The sequence below is a fragment of the Ovis aries genome, chromosome 26, assembly GCF_016772045.2.
Source record: "Ovis aries strain OAR_USU_Benz2616 breed Rambouillet chromosome 26, ARS-UI_Ramb_v3.0, whole genome shotgun sequence".
NCBI lineage: Eukaryota > Metazoa > Chordata > Mammalia > Artiodactyla > Bovidae > Ovis > Ovis aries.
Genome location: NC_056079.1, coordinates 25,860,737 through 25,879,587, shown reverse-complemented (window position 1 = coordinate 25,879,587; position 18,851 = coordinate 25,860,737). Strand labels below are relative to the sequence as shown.

Below are 18,851 nucleotides of genomic sequence, written 5' to 3'. Positions count from 1 at the left end.
TTTGATTTTATGTAGCTTCAAGTTTGAACTCAGTTCTGATTTTATAGTCCATTCTCTTCTTCACTATAATTGTACTGCTTCAAATAATTACACATTCTACATTCCTGAAAAGATTCATTTACCCTGTTATTTAATACACCTAGCATTTTAAAACCGTCTTCAAATAGCAATTTCTTCCTTCAATAGACACGACATCAGCGAGGAGATACACATCCTCTTACTTTAGAAGAAATTTTGGATGAAACGCAACATTTAGATATTGGACTCAAGCAGAAGCAATGGCTAATGAGTGAGGTAAGAATAGTCTTAAATTATCGTAAAAAATTTTTTTTACTGTAAGTAGGGTTTTCATATGCTGAAATCTGATGTTTTTTCTTGAATTGGTATAGGGTTTTTTTTTTAAACATACACATTTTGAGATTGATTTGTTTTTGTATATTCTGTGTATCTATTTTAAAATGTTGGAGACAGTAGCATTAAAGTTGTAAAGAAGTCAGTCACTACTAATTTTTAAGTTTTTACAGAATAATTGATGCTTATTTTGAATTGCTTAATTTGTAATGTATGTATTTGACAGATTGTATTGTTTCTATGTTTTGGGACATTTAAAGCTTGAAGTATTATAGGGAAAGCAAAATATTTTGTTAAGAAATATATTTGTTGTACTGCTACTGCTATTATGAGTTGACAGTGATGTTACTGCATCTGGCAAGTCACTTGGAAAAATAACCACGAATATTTTGTATATATACACACAACATTGGAAGAAAATGAATCTGAAAACAATCAGTGACTGTGTTGATTTGGAAATGAGTAGCACTTTAAAATAAAAATTGAGATATTTGTCTCTTTTCTGGCTAAGTATGAAATGACAATTCATTAAAGCAACTTTCTAAGACCAGTGCTGATTTTAAATGTAAACTTCTAAAATAGAGTTCAGTTTATTTTACCAAGCAAGATAGTCTTGATTTTCATAATGTAAAATGAACTAGTTAGGCAGTATCATTGTGGCTCATATTAGTAATCCACATTTTTGATGCTTTTCCTAATTGTGAAATTTCATGGATTACTGACATTAGGTAAAGGTTATTTTAATTACTGTTCTGTTCTCATTTCTTCTGTTTTTTTATCCTTTCATGGTCAGGCTGGCAGCTGTAGAAGAAAATAAAATGGTTGCTCTTTCTTGAAGAGCTTTCCTTCTGGTATTAGTTATACAACAGGACTGACTGGGAACATAATTATATTCAGAAATTTCTGTGTTCCTTCTCAGTTTCAGTCTCAACTGACATTTTGGTAATTTCGTATCTGTACTTCTCTGGTCCTTTTGAAGTCCTTCTACAGCTGCTAGTGCCTTTTGATAACATGTAGACAGACTGATTTTTGATATGTTCATCCCAGGGGAATGTTTTTCACGTTATAATTCTGATATGTGATACTTTAAGGGTGGGTAGGCAGTGGCTATTGATGTTAATAGGTGTGTTTTTGATTCTCACCTCTTTTGTCTTCTGAAACAATATGGGTACATTTTCTTCAAAGCAGTTCTAATAAACTGGTTTTTTTCTTATCCAGAGATTCTATGTGAATAATAAAGTTTTTTTTTTTTAATAAAAAGTGAGCACCGTGCTGATCTCTGCCTGTTGTTTTAGCCTATTGATAGATAGCCTGTTTTTTAGATCTGTTGATATCCACAAGATACTTTTAATTTGCCTCTGTATTAGGTATTGTTGTTTTTTTAGTATTAGTAGAATTAAATAATGTATGTATGGTATTTCCTTTTGTTAATATGTTGAAATTGTGTCACTGTTTCAGGCACTAGTCAATAATCCCAAAATTGAAGTAGTAGATGGAAAGTATGCCTTTAAGCCCAAGTACAACTTGAAAGATAAGAAGGCTCTGCTTAGGCTCTTGGATCAGCATGACCAGCGAGGCTTAGGAGGGATTCTTCTAGAAGACATCGAGGAAGGATTGCCCAATTCCCAGAAAGCTGTCAAGGTAACCCCTCTCTTCTTTCTACACCTTAATATAACTTGAATTGATACTGTCTTTTGGCTTTAAAAAACATCGACTTAAAAAAAAATTATTTTAAAACCATCTCCATCATCAGTTGAAGATTTGAAATTTGTGTTTTGTGCTATAGAACAGGACAGAGCATAGTCATTTTTGTGTAACTTTGACATCTTTCTCATGTTGTTGTATATAATTGATTCTTCAAAATGCGTCTGGAAAGATTTCCTCAATGGCATTAGTGTTTTTCTTTTAAGTTGTTAATGTTTGTATTCAAGGATTCCTTCAACAGCACTTGGGCACATTGCCAACCCGAGGGAACCAGAGGCTTTAAAACACAAAAGCACTGACTGATAACTTGGTTTTGCATTCTGAAAGGGGCAGTCAGTAAATGTGATAGAGACTATATTTCTAGTTTGAATTTTCGACTCTCTTGGGAAGGCTGCTAGTCTCTGTTAGTCACAGTTGCTAATGACTGCTGCTAATCTGGAAGATTTAAGTTCTTTTTTTTTTTTTTTTTTGCTACCCATGGAGAAAGCTTGCTTCTTTCTCTCCTCTTCTTGGTAGTTCAGTTACACGTGTTGGGTCTTTTTGGTATTGTCCCACTAGTGCCTTGCGGGGGAGGTGGGGGAGGTGTGTGTGTACGCGCATATGTGTGTGCCTGCTTTTGGATTTTTTTTGTCCTATTGATCTGTTGTTAATTATACTGACTTTTCTTTTTTACCTTCAATTTGTTATTAAGCCGATTTGGTAAATTTTTTTTTACTAGTATAGATGTTTTATCAGTGTTCACAATCAGTAGCCAGACAAAAAGGATAATTACAGTTGCAAGCCATAATGGGAACATGATTAACCTAACAATATGCAGTAATTACATACAATTTGAGGGGTCAAGCAGAGTGGTAAGCGGAAGTGCATAAATGCACATGTTTTCATCCTCTCAGCCAGTCTGTGTGTTTTGCTTGGTGCATTAAATCCATTTACATTTAAGATAATTATTGATATGTATAATTTGTTTTGGCTTCCCTGGTGGCTCAGAGGTTAAAGCTTCTGCCTGCAGTGCTGGTTCGATCCTTGGGTTGGGAAGATCCCCTGGAGAAGGAAATGGCAACCCGCTCCAGTAGTCTTGCCTGGAGAATCCCATGGATGGAGGAGCCTGGTGGGCTACTGTCCATGGGATCACAAAGAGTCAGACACGACTGAGTGACTTCATTTACTTACTTCACTTATGATTTGTTTTGGGTTTGTTTTTTTGTAAGTCTTTTTTCCTTTTCTTGTGTTTCCTGCCTACAGAAGTACCTTTGGCATTTGTTGTAAAGCTGGTTGGGTGGTGCTGAATTCTCTGAACTTTTGTTTGTCTAGAAAGCTTTTGATTGCTCCATCAAATCTGAAGAAGAATATTACTGGGTAGAGTATCTTGGTTTTAGATTCTTCCGTTTCATCATTTTAAATATATTGTGCCATTCCCTTCTGGCTTGTAGAGTTTCTGTTCAGAAATCACCTGATAGACTGATGGGAATTCCCTTGTATGTTATTTGTCATTTTTCCCTTGTTGCTTGTAGTATTCTATCTTTGTCTTTAATTTTTGTCGGCTTGATTACTGTGTGTCTCGCTGTGTCTTGTGATTATCCTTCCTGGGACTTCTTGTGCTTCCTGGACTTGGTTGACTATTTCCTTTCCCATGTTAGGGAAGTTTTCAGCTATTATCTCTTCATATATTTTCTCAGGTCCTTTCTCTCTCTCTTCTCCTTCTGGGCTCGCTATAATGCAAATGTTGATGCATTTAATGTTGTCCCAGAGGTGTCTTAGTCTGTCTTCATTTCTTTTCATTCTTTTTTTCTATATTCTGTTCTGTGGCAGTGATTTCCACCATTGTGTCCTCCAGGTCATTTATCCATGCTTCTGCCTCAGTTATTCTCCTGTGGATTCCTTCTAGGGCACTGTTCATCTCTGCTTGTTCTTCAGTTCTTGTAGGTCTTTGGTAAACATTTCTTGCATCTTCTCCTTTGTTTTCCCTAGATCTTGGGTTCTTCACTATCATTAATCTGAATTCTTTTTCTGGAAAGTTTCCCATCTCCATTTCATATAGTTGTTTTTCTGGGGTTTTATCTTGTCCCTTCATCTGGTAGGTACCTTTCTGCTTTTTCATGATGGTTCAGTTCAGTTCAGTTGCTCAGTCATGTCCGACTCTTTGTGACCCCATGAATCGCAGCACGCCAGGCCTCCCTGTCCATCACCAACTCCTGGAGTTCACTCAAATTCACGTTCATCAAGTCAGTGTGCCATCCAGCCATCTCATCCTCCTTCGTCCCCTTCTCCTCCTGTCCCCAATCCCTCCCAGCATCAGAGTCTTTTCCAGTGAGTCAGCTCTTTGCATGAGGTGGCCAGAGTACTGGAGTTTCAGCTTCAGCGTCATTCCTTCCAAAGAACACCCAGGGCTGATCTCCTTCAGAATGAACTGGTTGGATCTCCTTGCAGTCCAAGGGACTCTCAAGAGTCTTCTCCAACACCACAGTTCAGAAGCATCAATTCTTTGGCGCTCAGCCTTCTTCACAGTCCAGCTTTCACATCCATACATGACCACTGGAAAAACCATAGCCTTGACTAGACGGACCTTAGTCGGCAAAGTAATGTCTCTGCTGTTGAATCTGCTATCTAGGTTGGTCATAACTTTTCTTCCAAGGAGTAAGTGTCTTTTAATTTCATGGCTGCAGTCACCATCAGCAGTGATTTTCGAGCCCCCCAAAATAAAGTCTGACACTGTTTCTCCATCTATTTCCCATGGAGTGATGGGACCGGATGCCATGATCTTCGTTTTCTGAATGTTGAGCTTTAAGCCAGCTTTTTCACTCTCCTCTTTCACTTTCATCAGGCTTTTTAGCTCCTCTTCACTTTCTGCCATAAGGGTGGTGTCATCTGCATATCTGAGGTTATTGATATTTCTCCCGGCAATCTTGATTCTAGCTTGTGCTTCTTCCAGCCCAGCGTTTTTCATGATGGTTAACTTTCTGTAATGTGGTTTTGTTTTACTTGCTATGGGATTGTGGTTCTGCTTGCTTTTTCTGTCTGGCCTATGATGAAGGAGGCTAAGAGGCTTGTGTAAGCTTTTTGATGGGAGAGAGGTGGTGGGGAAAACTGGGTCTTGCTCTGGTGGGGATGCCCTTGCTTACTCAAGCTTTAATCCAGTTGTCCACTGATGAGCGGGTTTTCGCTCCCTCCCTGGTAGTTGTTTGGCCTGAGGCGACCCAGCCCCCAGCTCTATGGTAAGCTTAATGGCTACCTTCAGGAGGGTTTACACCAAGGGGGACCTTCCCAGCCTGCTGCTTCCAGTGTCCCGTCTCTGTGTGTGGCCCCTGCCGACCCACACCTCCCCAGGAGAGCCTCATCCCAGCAGGTGGTTTCGGTTCAGTCTCCCGTGGAGTCGCTGCTCTTTTCCTCTGGGTCTTGGTGTGCACGTGGTTTGGTTTGTGCCCTCCAAGACTGGAGTCTCTGTTCCCCCAGTGCTGTGGAAGTCTTGTAATCAAATCCTGCTGGCCTTCAAGGTCAGATTCCCTGGGGATTCCCAGCCCCTTTGTCAGGTCCCCAGGCTGGGAAGCCTGACGTGGGGTTCCAGACCTTCACAACAGTGGGAGAACTTGTTTGGTATTACAGTTCTTAAGGTTCTCCAGTCTGGGGGTCACTCACCCGGCGGGTATGGGATTTGATTTTATTGTGATTGTGCCCCTCCCACTGTCTTGCGGCTGCTTCTTTATCTTTGGATGTGGGGTATCTGTTTTGGTAGTTTCCAGTGTCCTCCTGTCAATGCTTGCTCAACAGCTAGTTGAGATTTTGGTGTTCTCTCAGGAGGAGGTAAGCGCACGTCCTTCGGCTCCCAGTTGGTGAATTCTTTATTTTATAAATTGTATTTTCAGTTGTAGGCTTTTCATTCTTTCTGAATGAAATGGTTTCTGTTTCTTTGCTGAGATACTCTTTTTTTCCCCCGTTCATTACAAGCATATTTTCCATTACACCCTTGTGAATAATTTCTGTTGCTACTTTGAAAAAGTGCTTTAAAATCTTCTAATTTTAAGAGCTGGCTCATATTGGGGATGGTCTGCACTGAGACTTTGTTTCTTGAGTATGGCGCTTGTTTTCCTGTTTCTTTAGATACCTAGTTTCTATTGAATTTTGAACATTGTGAATTACATGACTCAGGATTCCAGGATAGTCCTCAAAAGAGTTTTTTTATTTTGTTTTTAAGTGGGCATATGTCTTGACTAGACTCAAACTTCAGACTTTCTCTTCTCTGTGGTAGGTACCGTATGACACATCTGTTGTGTTCAGTTAGCTCTTTTTTTCCTTTTTGGGTCTTTTTTGGAGCCACATCACGCAGCTTATGGGATCTTAGGTCCCCAACCAGGGATCAAACCCCGGCCCTCACAATGAGAGTGCGGAGTCTCTAACTGCTGGACTGCCAGGGAATTGTTGTTGTTGTTGTTGCTTGCGGGGAGGAGGCTTCTGTTTGAAATACCTTGTCCAGAGACTACAGTAGTTGTCTTCAAGTGGGCTGGTCCCTTAGGAGCTACTTGGCCATTACCACATGAAGAACCCATTTGAGATTTCAACTTAAGTGTCTAAACTTATTATTTTGCAAATAATATGTGACCAGAGTTGATAAATTGCGCTTTTATAGCATGTTGAAAGGTAGAAGTATTGAATCGTAGCTTACTGGTTGGGAATTCTGGGTGCATTTCCTGCTCCATTCTTTTCCTCCAGTTTGATAGGAGGTAGTATTGTTAGTCTTCAGGAGGCTTTTTGTTACATTCTAAAGTAGAATGGTGATATAAATTTACAATTGCTTATTCTGTTTTAAATAGTTTTGTGATGTAAAGTCACTTTGACATCCTGTTTTTAGTGGTTCTTTTCCTTAAGGAATTGAAGGGGTCATGAAAAGTGGACAGTCTGTCCTTTTCAGGCAGGATTATTTCTAAATTGTTAAAAACCCAAGTTTTTAAAAAACCCCACACTTAAAAAATGTGAAGATGTGTTCTAGCCTAAGTAATTTCTCAAGGGGGAAATTTGGCATAATTAAGTTAAATCCCTTCTGGGTTGTTTCCTTTTCTTCAGTTCTTGGCAGAGATAGAAGATAACTACCCCTGTCATTTTGTTGACCATACAGTGCTTTGAAGAAATGTATAATGCCAGCAAGGAATAAAAAAGAGTATGCAAAAGCAAGAAGAGAAGAGAATGAGAGAAAGCAGTGATTGTTCCAGATTATTCTTCTCTAAGTAGCTGTGTTCTGGAGGTTAATAATGAAATGAAATAATGAAACCAGTATGATTTTAAATAGGCCATTCTGCATTAGTGATAGGATTTTAAATTTTAAGATGGTATATTGAATCAGCTACTCAGGTTTTTTTTTTTTCAATTAAAGATTGTTTTTAATCTTTTAATTTAAAAATGATCATAGTAAGTCTGGTTAAATTTGTCACCATACATAGTTATCAAAAAATTTATTTTGTAATAAGAACTTCTAAGATTTGCTCTTAACAGCTGTACATCCCCATGACTGACTGACTTGGTAACTGAAAGTTTGTACCTTTTGATCCCCTGCTTGTATTTTGCCCACCCCTTAACCTCTTGTTTCTTGCAACCACCAACCAGTCTATTTTCTATATCTGTAAGCTTTTTTTTTTTTTTTTTGAGGTTCCACATATAAGTGAGTTCATACAGTATTTTGTCTTTTTTATTCTGACCTGCTTGGCTTAGTGTAATGCCCTAGGGGTCCATTGTTTATATATAACACATTTTCTCTATCCATTCATGCCTCAGTGGGCACTTGACTGGTTTCCCTGTCTCGGCTGTTGTAAATAATGCTACACTGAACAAGGTGGTGCATATCTCTTTTTAAGTTGGTAGTTTCACTTTCTTCGGATGAAAACACTCAAGAGTTAGCGTTGCTGAATCATCTGGTAGTTTTATTTTCAGCTTTTTGAGGAACCCCCATACTGTTTTCCATGGTGGTTCACAGTTCCCACCAACAGTGCACAAGGGTTCCCTTTTCTCCATATCCTCTCCAAGACTCATCATTCTGTCTTTTTGACAATAGCCAGTTTGACAGGCATGAGGTGATAATCTTGAGGTTTTGATTTGCATTTTCCTGATGGTTAGTGATGTTAAGCATCTCTGCATTTACCTCTTGACCACCTGAGTGTCGTCTTTGGAAAAATATCTGTTCAAATCCTCTGCCCATTTTCTAATTGAGTGGTTTTTTGTTTTTTTTTTTTTTGCTGTTAAGTTCCATCAGTTTACGTATTTGGGGTATTAACGCCTTATCAGATGTATGATCTGCAAATATTTTCTCTCATTGGTTAGGTTGCCTTTTCATTTTGTTGATGTTTCTTTTGCTATGCAGAAATTTTTGAGTACGATGTCTCACTTGTTTATTTTTGCTTTTGTTGCCTTTGCTTTTAATGTTGAATCTGAAACATTGCCAAAATGAATGTCACAGAGCTTACTGCCTGTGTTTTCTTCCAACATTCTTATGGTTTTAAGTCTTACATTCAGGTCTTTAATCCATTTTAAAATGATTTTTGCATATGGTATAAGATAGTGGTCCAATTTCATTCTTTTGAATGTGGCTGTCCCATTTTCGCAGAACCATTTATTGAAGAGACTGTCCTTTCCTTGTTGTATAGTCTTGGCACTTTTGTTGTAAATTAATTCACCGTAGACGCACAGGTTTATTTCTGGATTCTCTGTTCTGTCCCATTGATCTGCATGCTTGTTTTTATGTCAGTGCCATAGTGTTTCAGTAGTTTTCCTTTGTAATATTGGGAGTGCAATGCCTCCAGATTTGTTGTTCTTTCTCAAGATTGCTTTGGCTTGATAGGATCTTTCGTGATTCCAAATAAATTTTAGCACTGTTCTAGTTCTGTGAAAAATCCTGTTGAAATTTTAATAAGGATTGCATTGAATCTTGGTATTCATTTGGGTGGTAATAGATATTTTACCAGTATTAACCCTTCCAATTCATGAACACAGAATATCTCCATTGTTTGAATCTTCTTCAGTTTCTTTCATCATTGTCTTGTAATTTTCAATGTAGTTTGTTCATCTTGGTGAAATTTATTTCTAAGTAGCTTACTCTTTTTGATGCAGTTGTAAGTGGGATTGTTAATTTCTTTCTGATAGTTGTTAATTTATAGAAACTCAAATTTTTTGTATATTGGTTTTGTATTGCAGCTTTACTGAATTCATTATTTTAATAGCTTTTTGGTGAAGTCTTTAGGGAGGTATATAAAATATAGTCTGTAAAAAGTGATATTTTACTTCTTTCCAATTTGTATGCCTTTTATTTCTTTTCCTTGTCTGACTGCTCTGATTAGGACTTCACAATACTCTGAATAAAAGTGGCAAGAGTAGGTTTCCTTGTCTTGCTCCTGATTTAGAGGCAGTGCTTTCAGCTTTCAGCTGCTGATTCTGATGTAAACTGTGGGCTTGTCATATATGGCCTTCATTATGTTGAGATACGTGACCTTGGTGTCCATATTGTGGCGCATTATGGTCAGTGTGTTTTGAATTTTGCCAAGTGCTTTTTCTGCATCTACTGAAATGAGCACGTGACTTTTATCTTTCATTTTGTTAATGTGCTGTATCATCATTGATTTGCAGATACTGAGCCATCCTTGTATACTTGGAGTAAATTCGCTTGATTGTGGTGTGAGATTATTCTAATGTACTGTTGAATCTGGTGTGTTAATATTTTGTTGAGGATTTTTGCGTGTGTTCATCAGGGATGTTGGCCTGCAGTTTTCTTTTTTTGTTGCATATTTGTCTCGTTTTGGTATCAGGGTAGTGCTGGCCTCAGAATAAATTTGATGCATTGGTTCAGGTTTTTGGGAGAGTTTGAGAAGGATTGATACTCTTCTTTGAATGTTTGGTAGAACTAATGCAGTTGTCCTGGACTTTTGATTGGAGATTTTTGATTACTTATTCTGTCTATTAATTATTGATTTGTTCAGAATTCCTGTTTATGGTTCAGTCTTGATAGTTTATATATTTGTAGAAATTTATTCATTTCCTCTAGGTTTTCCAATTTTGGCACATGTTCATACTAGTCTCCTATGATTTTTTGTATTCTGTAATATTGGTTGTAACATCTATTTCATTTGTGATTTTTTAATTGGAAGATAATTGCTTTACAGTATTATGTTGGTTTCTGCCATATGTCAACATGAATCTCATTTCTGATTTAATGTATTTGAGTCTTCTTGTCTTTTTTTCTTGGTTAAGCTAAAGTTTTGTTTATTTTTTCAAAGAATCAGCTCATAGATTCATTAATCTTTTCTGTTGTCTTTTTTAGTCTCTCTCAAATTTATTTCCATTCTAATCTTTGTTAGTTCCTTCCTTCTACTAACTTTGGGCTTCATTTATTCTTTTTCTAATTCCTTGAGGTGTAAGTTTAGGCTTTTTTGAGATTTTTCTGGTTTTTTAACAGGCATTAATAACTCAATTTCTTCTTGAGTTCAGTTCAGTCGCTCAGTCGTGTCCGACTCTTTGCGACCCCATGAATTGCAGCACGCCAGCCCTCCCTGTCCATCACCAACTCCCAGAGTTCACTCAGACTTGCATCCATCGAGTCAGTGATGCCATCTAGCCATCTCATCCTCTGTTGTCCTCTTCTCCTCCTGTCCCCAATCCCTCCCAGCATCAGAGTCTTTTCCAGTGAGTCAGCTCTTTGCATGAGGTGGCCAGAGTACTGGAGTTTCAGCTTCAGCGTCATTCCTTCCAAAGAAATCCCAGGGCTGATCTCCTTCAGAATGGACTGGTTGGATCTCCTTGCAGTCCAAGGGACTCTCAAGAGTCTTCTCCAACACCACAGTTCAAAAGCATCAATTCTTCGGCGCTCAGCCTTCTTCACAGTCCAACTCTCACATCCATACGTGACTACTGGAAAAACCATAGCCTTGACTAGGTGGACCTTAGTCGGCAAAGTAGTGTCTCTGCTTTTGAATCTGCTATCTAGGTTGGTCATAACTTTTCTTCCAAGGAGTAAGTGTCTTTTAATTTCATGGCTGCAATCACCATCTGCAGTGATTTTGGAGCCCCCAAAAATAAAGTCTGACACTATTTCCACTGTTTCTCCATCTATTTCCCATGGAGTGATGGGACCGGATGCCATGATCTTCGTTTTCTGAATGTTGAGCTTTGAGGCAACTTTTTCACTCTCCTCTTTCACTTTCATCCAGAGGCTTTTTATCTCCTCTTCACTTTCTGCCATAAGGGTGGTGTCATCTGCATATCTGAGGTTATTGATATTTTTCCCGGCAATCTTGATTCCAGCTTGTGTTTCTTCCAGTCCAGCATTTCTCATGATGTACTCTGCATAGAAGTTAAATAAGCAGGGTGACAATATACAGCCTTGACGGACTCCTTTTCCTATTTGGAACCAGTCTGTTGTTCCATGTCCAGTTCTAATTGTTGCTTCCTGGCCTGCATACAGATAACCTCTCATAAGTTTTGGTACATTATATTTCTATTTTCATTTTTTCAAGGTGTTTTTAACATTTCTTCTTTGACCCAGCAATTAGCAGCATACAGTAAGTCCCCTACATAGCAGCTTTCAAGTAGTAAACTTTCAAGGAGGCAAATGTGTGTTTCCACGTCCAATCACATAAAGCACGGGTGAACTTATAGCGGGACCTCCATCTGCTGTTGCTGACAATCCTGACTCCTACCTCCTCTCCTTCCTCCAGTCATTTAGCTCTTCTTGCCTGTTCACTTGATGCCAGCCCTGGTAGGTCAGCTGTTGTACTCTACTACTATACTTTTCATGAAACTGTTCTGTAAGGTTTTAAATGTTTTGTTTGTTTTCTGTGTATTTTTTGTATGAAAGCTATTATAAATCTATTACAGTACAATACTGTATAACCTGTTGTGTTAGTTGGGTATCTAGGCTAGCTTTGTTGGACTTAACAGACAAATTGGACTTAGGAATGCGCTCTCAGAACAGAACTTGTTCATATGTAGTGGACGTATTCTGTTGTTATTTGTGAATCCTCCAGCTTCTTATAATTGAGTTTTAGTTTTATATACTGTTGTGGTCAGAAAAGGTGCTAGATGTGATTTGTTAAGGCTTGTTTTGTGCCTTATATTAACTAGTCTGGAGAATGTCACGTGGGCGCTTGAGAATAGTATATATTCTTTCTGTTGTCTTTGGATGGAATGCTCTTTATGTATCTGTTAAGTGCATATGGTTCACATGTTGATGCCTAAAGTGTTAGTCGCTCAGGCATATCTGACTCTTTGAAACCCCATGGACTGTAGCCCGTCAGGCTCCTCTGTCCATGGAATTCTCCAGGCAAGAGTACTGGAGTGGGTAGCCATTCCCTTCTCCAAGGAATCTTCCTGACCCAGGAATCAAACCCAGGTCTCCCGAATCGCAGACAGATTTTTTACTGTCACTGCCAGGGAAGCCCTTGTTGATGCCTAAGGTTGAGATTATTCATCTGTGATGTTGTCATCTAAAGACTTATAGTTTGAGAGTGTATTTCTGTGATGAATTTTACCATCATTATAGTCCAGAGTATTATCAGACTTTTTGCATTCTTGTTCTCATTAATTAATAATAATGAAATATGTTGATTTTCTTGTCCTCGCTAGAGCAGTGAGTGAAAATTTTAATTGTCAGTTGTGTTCAATCAAAGCTAAAAGACAACAAAAACTGCTCAAGTCCTTTATTTTTTTCTGTAAAGATGATGCAGTATTTTGGGCAATGCAGTAAGAAAACTGAAGGATGGCTATTTATCTCATAGCCACACACAGTTTAGATGATTTAATCATTCTTCCATTATCTTAGGGTTCTAGCTTTTCAAAGCATGACTGGAAATAACTGATGGATAATGATGAGTAAGTAAGTAACAAAATATTTCAAGGACAAGTAAGAACATTGAGATCCATGGTTTTCTCCCCACAGATTAATAAGAGCCTGCTATACCAAGTTGTAATTGTCAGATGGATTGACTTTTGTCCTAATATTTAAAACAGTTTTTCTTCTTTTTGAACTGTAAAGGCGCTCTCAAAGTTTCAAAATATCAATCCTTAAAAGTCAAACTGCTCAAGAAAGAAACTTTAGAATTAAAATTTGGTCTAGTGGACCCTATTGGTATACTGAGAGTTAAAGAAGCTGGAAATCCTTTGTTGTTTAAGAAAAAATCTTGAGTGATGTAATTTGGAAAAAAAATTTTTGGAATTTAATTTGGAAACTGAAAATTTTTTCTTTATCTTTAAGGCTTTAGGGGACCAGATACTATTTGTAAACCGTCCTGATAAGAAGAAAATTCTTTTCTTCAATGATAAGAGCTGTCAGTTTTCTGTGGATGAAGGTGAGCCTTCCTTTCTAGATACTTTCTGTAATATACAGACATGTTACAAATTTAGGATGATAGAATTCATACTGTTCATAATGCAATTAAAACTTTAAATAGTATTATACTGCTGTTTTAGCATTATCATCTCTTAGAGTTAACAACTTTATATGTCTAATGTATTTCTCGAAGTACAATTTGAAATATGTAATTTGAAAAATTTTAGGTTAATTGTACTTGTAGTGTAACAGTAACTTCCTGTTCTCATACTTCAGGTATACCAAACAGGAGTTTATTTCTGTTTTACAAATACTACTTCATATCTTGGTATGAAAGCTCGATCCATGAAGGGGAGAAAAAATACTAACTTTTTGTGAAAACGGATATTTTCTTAAAAAAGTTATGAATTTTTGGTTATCCAGTTGGATAAGAAAGGAGATTAATGTTTTTCTTTCTGGCGGTTGTAGAGTTGGATGCTAATAAGCTCTATGCTGTCTTCTAAATGCATGATACTTATATTTTGGATTTTAGTTTCAAATATTTCATCAGTATTTTCATATAAAATAGAAGTGTAAGAGTTTAGTTTTGAGAAATTTCTAGACAAGTAGATATTCCCATTTAAGCAAATATCTTTTACTGTAAATTTGTATTAACTTTGAAGTTTTATTAAAAGGCAAGAAAAATTGAACATTTTAATTATAAAATTTCAAAAGTAATTCAAACGCCAGCAAAATATTTTAACAATATAGAAAGACACAAAGTGCAGTAGAGTGAAACTATTGCTGTCCCAGTTTGGTAATCCTATTGACTGTTTCTATGACATTTTTAAAGGAGATTCTATTGAATGAATAATTTTATAAAAGAAATGCATTTCCTGGAGAGCCCTGCCTTGATTATGATTTGTAATTTGTGCAGTAACTCCAGATTTTTCTTTTATGTGTTATCTAGCTGTGGATACTCAGTCTTGTGGTGCTGTAATTTCATCAACCTAAAGTTACTTAGATGACCATGATTTTTTAAAACTTACTTATTTTTGACTGTGCAGCATCCTTGTTGTTATGCACGGGCTTCTTCTAGTCGTGGTGAGTGGGGCCTCCTCTCGAGTTGCCGTGTGAGGGCTTCTTATTACAGTGGCTTCTCTTGTCGAGGAGCACGAGGTCTAGGGCACGTGGGCTCAGCAGTTGCAGCTCACAGGTTCCAGAGAGCAGGCTCAGTAGTTGCGGCACATGGGCTCAGATGTTCCAAGGCATGTGGGATCTTCCTTCCCTGACCAAAGATCAAACTGGTGTCCTTTCATTGCAAGGCGGATTCTTTACCACTGGACCAGGGAAGCCCCGACTTTGATTTTTTGTAGGAAACAGAATGTTATATTTTTGTGAGAATCCTCATCAAGAGTGCCTTGTATACAGTTGGTTCTCTATTAATGTTTGTTAGTTAAGTGAAAATTTGCAAAGTATTACGGCTCTTCTATAATGCCATTTCTCTAAATAAGCTTCCTGTATGTAAAATAGGGTAGTAGTCAACTCCTCCTGTATATTGTAGTGATAGGTGCTCATTCAAGAAAGATTCAGCTGAGCAATTTTTGTTTTGCCTGTGTCTCTTTTACTTGGAGTTTTGCTGTTATAGAGACTTTTATAATTGTCAGATTGAGTTCTTCCTATTTAAAACCATAAAAATGGACTTGATCTTTAAGTCCTTCTGAGTTTAAATAAACAACTGATTCCTTAAGCATAATTAATCCATTTGAAAAAAATTTTTCATCGTCTTAAACTTACCACTAGTATCACATTTTCAAATAGTAAGAAAGATATAGTAAAAAGCAGATGTAGTTTTCCTTTCTCTGGTTCCAGTCCCTTTATTTTATGGCAGGTAACTTAACTGGTTTTACTTTAAATTCTTCCAGTGGTTTTTCCCATATTGCTAAATAATATGTTTATACTGTTATTTATTTTTAACTTGAAATATTGTCTAATGACTTGTTGTCCATAAGTCACTGTGTCGTATCCAACTCTCTGCAACCCCATGAACTGCAGCGTGCCAGGCTTCCCTGTCCTTCACTACCTCCTTTAGTTTGCTCAAACTCATGTCCATTGAGTCAGTGATGCCATTCAGCCATCTCATCCTCTGTTGCCCATTTCTCCTCTTGCTCTCAGCATCAAGGTCTTTTCCAGTGAGCTTCCTTCCATCAGGTGGCCAAAGTTTTGGAGCTTCAGCATCAGTCCTTCCAGTGAATATTAAGGACTGATCTCCTTTAGGATTGACTGGTTGGATCTCCTTGCAGTCCAAGGGACTCTCAAGAGTCTTCTCCAGCACCGCAGTTCAAAAGCATCAATTCTTTGGAACTCAGCTTTCTTCATGGTCCAACTTTCACATCCATACATGACAACTGGAAAAACCATAGCTTTTACTGTATGGACCTTTGTCTGCAAAGTGATGTCTCTGTTTTTTAATATGCTGTTTAGAGTTTTCATAGGTTCTTTTTCCAAAAAGCAAACATCTTTTAATTTTGTGGCTGCAGTTACCATTGGCAGTGATTTTAGAGCCCAAGAAAATGAAATCTGACACTATTTCCACTTTTCCCCCATCTATTTGCCATGAGGTGATGGGACTGGATGCCATAATCTTTGTTTTCTGAATGTTGAATTTTAAGCTAGCTTTTTTCACTCTTGCGTTGACCTTCATCAAGAGGTTCTTTAGTTCTTCGCTTTCTGCCACTAGAGTGGTGTCATCTGCATATCTGAGGTTGTTGATATTTCTCCTGGCAGTCTTGATTCCAGCTTGTAAGTCATCCAGCAGAGTGTTTCATACGATGTACTCCGCATATAAGTTAAATAAGCAGGGTGACAGTACATGACCTTGATGTACTCATTTCCCAATTTTGAACCAGTCCATTGTTCCATGTCCAGTTCTAACTGTTGCTTCTTGTCCTGCATACAGGTTTCTTAGGAGACAGATAAGATGGTGTGGTATTCCCATTTCTTTAAGAATATTCCAATTTGTTGTGATCCACGCAATAAAAGGCTTTAGCATACTCAGTGAAGCAGAAATAGATTTTTTAAAAATTCCCTTTGCTTATTCAATGATCCAGCGTATGTTGGCAATTTGATCTCTGGTTCTTCTGCCTTTTCTAAATCCAGCTTGTACATCTGGTTCTCGGTTCACATATTGCTGAAGCCTAGCTTGAAAGATTCTGAGCATAATCTTGCTAGTATGTGAAATGAGTGCAATTTGCAGTAATTTGAGCATTCTTTGGCATTGCTTTTCTTTGGAGTTGAAATGAAAACTTATCTTTCCCAGTCTTGTGGCCATTGCTCTGAGTTTTCCAAATTTGTTGGCATATTGAGTGCAGCGGTTTAACAACACCATCTTTTAGGATTTGAAATAGCTCAGCTGGAATTCCATCACCTCCAGTAGCTTTGTTCATAGCAATGCTTCCTAAGGCCCACTTGACTTTGAACTCCAGGATGTCTGGCTCTAGGTGAGTGTTCACACTATTGTGGTTATCTGGGGCATTAAGAGCTTTTTTGTATAGTTCCTCTGTGTATTCTTGCCACCTCTTCTTAATCTCTTCTGCTTCTGTTAGGTCCATACCGTTTCTGTTCTTTATTGTACCATCTTTGCATGAAATGTTGCCTTGGTATCTCCAATTTTCTAAAAGAGATCTCTGATTTTTTCCATTCTATTGTCTTTCTCTACTTCTTTGCATTGTTCACTTAAGAAGGTTTTCCTGTCTCTCCTTGTTTTACTCTGGGACTCTGCATTCATTTGGGTATATCTTTCCGTTTCTCCTTTGCCTTTTGCTTCTCTCCCTTTCTCAGGTATTTATAATGCTTCCTCAACCACTTTGCCTTCTTGCATTTCTTTTTCTTATCAATGGATTTGGTAACCACCTCCTATACAATGTTACAAACCTCCATCCATAGTTCTTCAGACACTGCCTACCATATCTAGTCCCTTGAATCTATTTGTCACTTCTACTGTATAATCATAATTTGATTTAGGGCATACCTGAATGGCCTAATGTTTTTCTCTACTTTCTTCAATTTGAGCCTGAATTTTACGATAAGGAACTGGTGATCTGAGCCACAATAAGCTCTTGTTTTTGCTGACTGTATAGATCTTCTCTATCTTCGGCTGCAAAGACTATATATATAATCAGTCTGATTTCAGTACTGACCATCTGGTGATGTCCACAGCAGTCCTCTGTTGTTTTGTTGCAAGTGGATGTTTTCTATGACCAATACATTCTATTGGCAAAGCTCTGTTAGCCTTTGCCCTGCTTTATTTTGGACTCCAAGGCCAAACTTGTCTGTTTGTCACTCCAGGTATTCTCTTGACTTCCTACTTTTGCTTTCCAGTCTCATATGCCCAAAGGATATCCTTTTTGCTGTTAGTTCTAGGAGGTCTTGTAGGTCTTTATAGAATTGTTCACCTTCATCTTCTTCGGCATTAGTGGTTGGGGCGTAGACTTGGATTACTGTGATATTGAATGGTTGGTTTGCCTTCAAGACGAACCGAGATCATTCTGTCATTTTTGAGATTGAAGCCAATACTGCGTTTCGGGTTCCTTTGTTGACTGTGAGGGCTACACCATTCCTTCTAAGGGATTCTTGTCCACAGTAGTAGATATAATGGTCATCTGAATTAAATCTGCCTCTTCCCGCCCATTTTAGTTCACTGATTTCTAAAATGTCCATGTTCACTCTTGGTATCTCTTGTTTGACCACATCCAACTTTCAACAACATAAACTTTCTCAGAGAGAATATGTAGTATTAATTCTGCTCTCTAGATGGCAGCATAGTGTAGCATATCTGTTCTGGAAGTAGATGTTTAAATTGAAGGACGTGTTTGATTTGGGGGCTTCCCTGGTAGCTCAGCTGGTAAAGAATCCTCATGCATTGCAGGAGGTTCAATTCCTGGGTTCGATTCCTGGGTCAGGAAAATCCACTGGAGAAGAAGGGTAAGGCTATACATTCTAGTATTCTTGAGCTTCCCTCGTGGCTCAGATGGTGAAGAATTCACCTGCAATGCGAGAGAGACCTGGGCTTGATCTCTGGGTCAGGAAGATCCCCTGGAGGAGGGCATGCAACCCACTACAGTATTCTTGCCTGGAGAATCCCCATGGACCGAGGAGCCTGGCGGGCTACAGTCCATGGGTCGCAAAGAGTGGGGATACAACTGAGCAGCTAATAAGCACAGCACGTGTTTGATAGGAGAGAGATTACAGTAGTTCTTTAAGAATAGCCTGAATGTGTTTGTCTGGTTTCTAGTGGTAGCCTGTCATGACATGTGTGTAGCAAGCAGGTATTTTATGATAAAATTGTTGCGTAGTGCATGCTCTCTGTGGAATTCAGAGGAAAATCCAGATTTAGTGATTAACAGTGCCAGAAAATGCAAGCAACTAGCCATTATTCAAATAACAGTGGTGCTGTTTCTCCTTTGTGACCTTCTAGACTTTCGTTTCCCTAGAATTCCATTTTATTGGGAACCCATTTTCC

General features: G+C 38.1%; 1 protein-coding gene across 5 annotated transcripts in view; it reads left to right on the top strand.

The window, feature by feature from the left end:
• GTF2E2 (general transcription factor IIE subunit 2) overlaps nt 1-18,851 on the top strand; it is a 98,259-nt gene that overhangs the window by 49,854 nt on the left and 29,554 nt on the right. For all 5 annotated transcript variants that reach the window (XR_009598674.1, XR_009598673.1, XM_015104588.4 and 2 more), the window contains exons 4-6: nt 187-294; nt 1,810-1,992; nt 13,277-13,370. Coding sequence is in view for 3 of the 5 variants with exons in the window: in XM_015104588.4 (XP_014960074.1) it covers nt 187-294; nt 1,810-1,992; nt 13,277-13,370 (385 nt within the window). In the remaining 2 variants the exon portion in view is untranslated. The remainder of the gene's footprint in view (nt 1-186; nt 295-1,809; nt 1,993-13,276; nt 13,371-18,851) is intronic.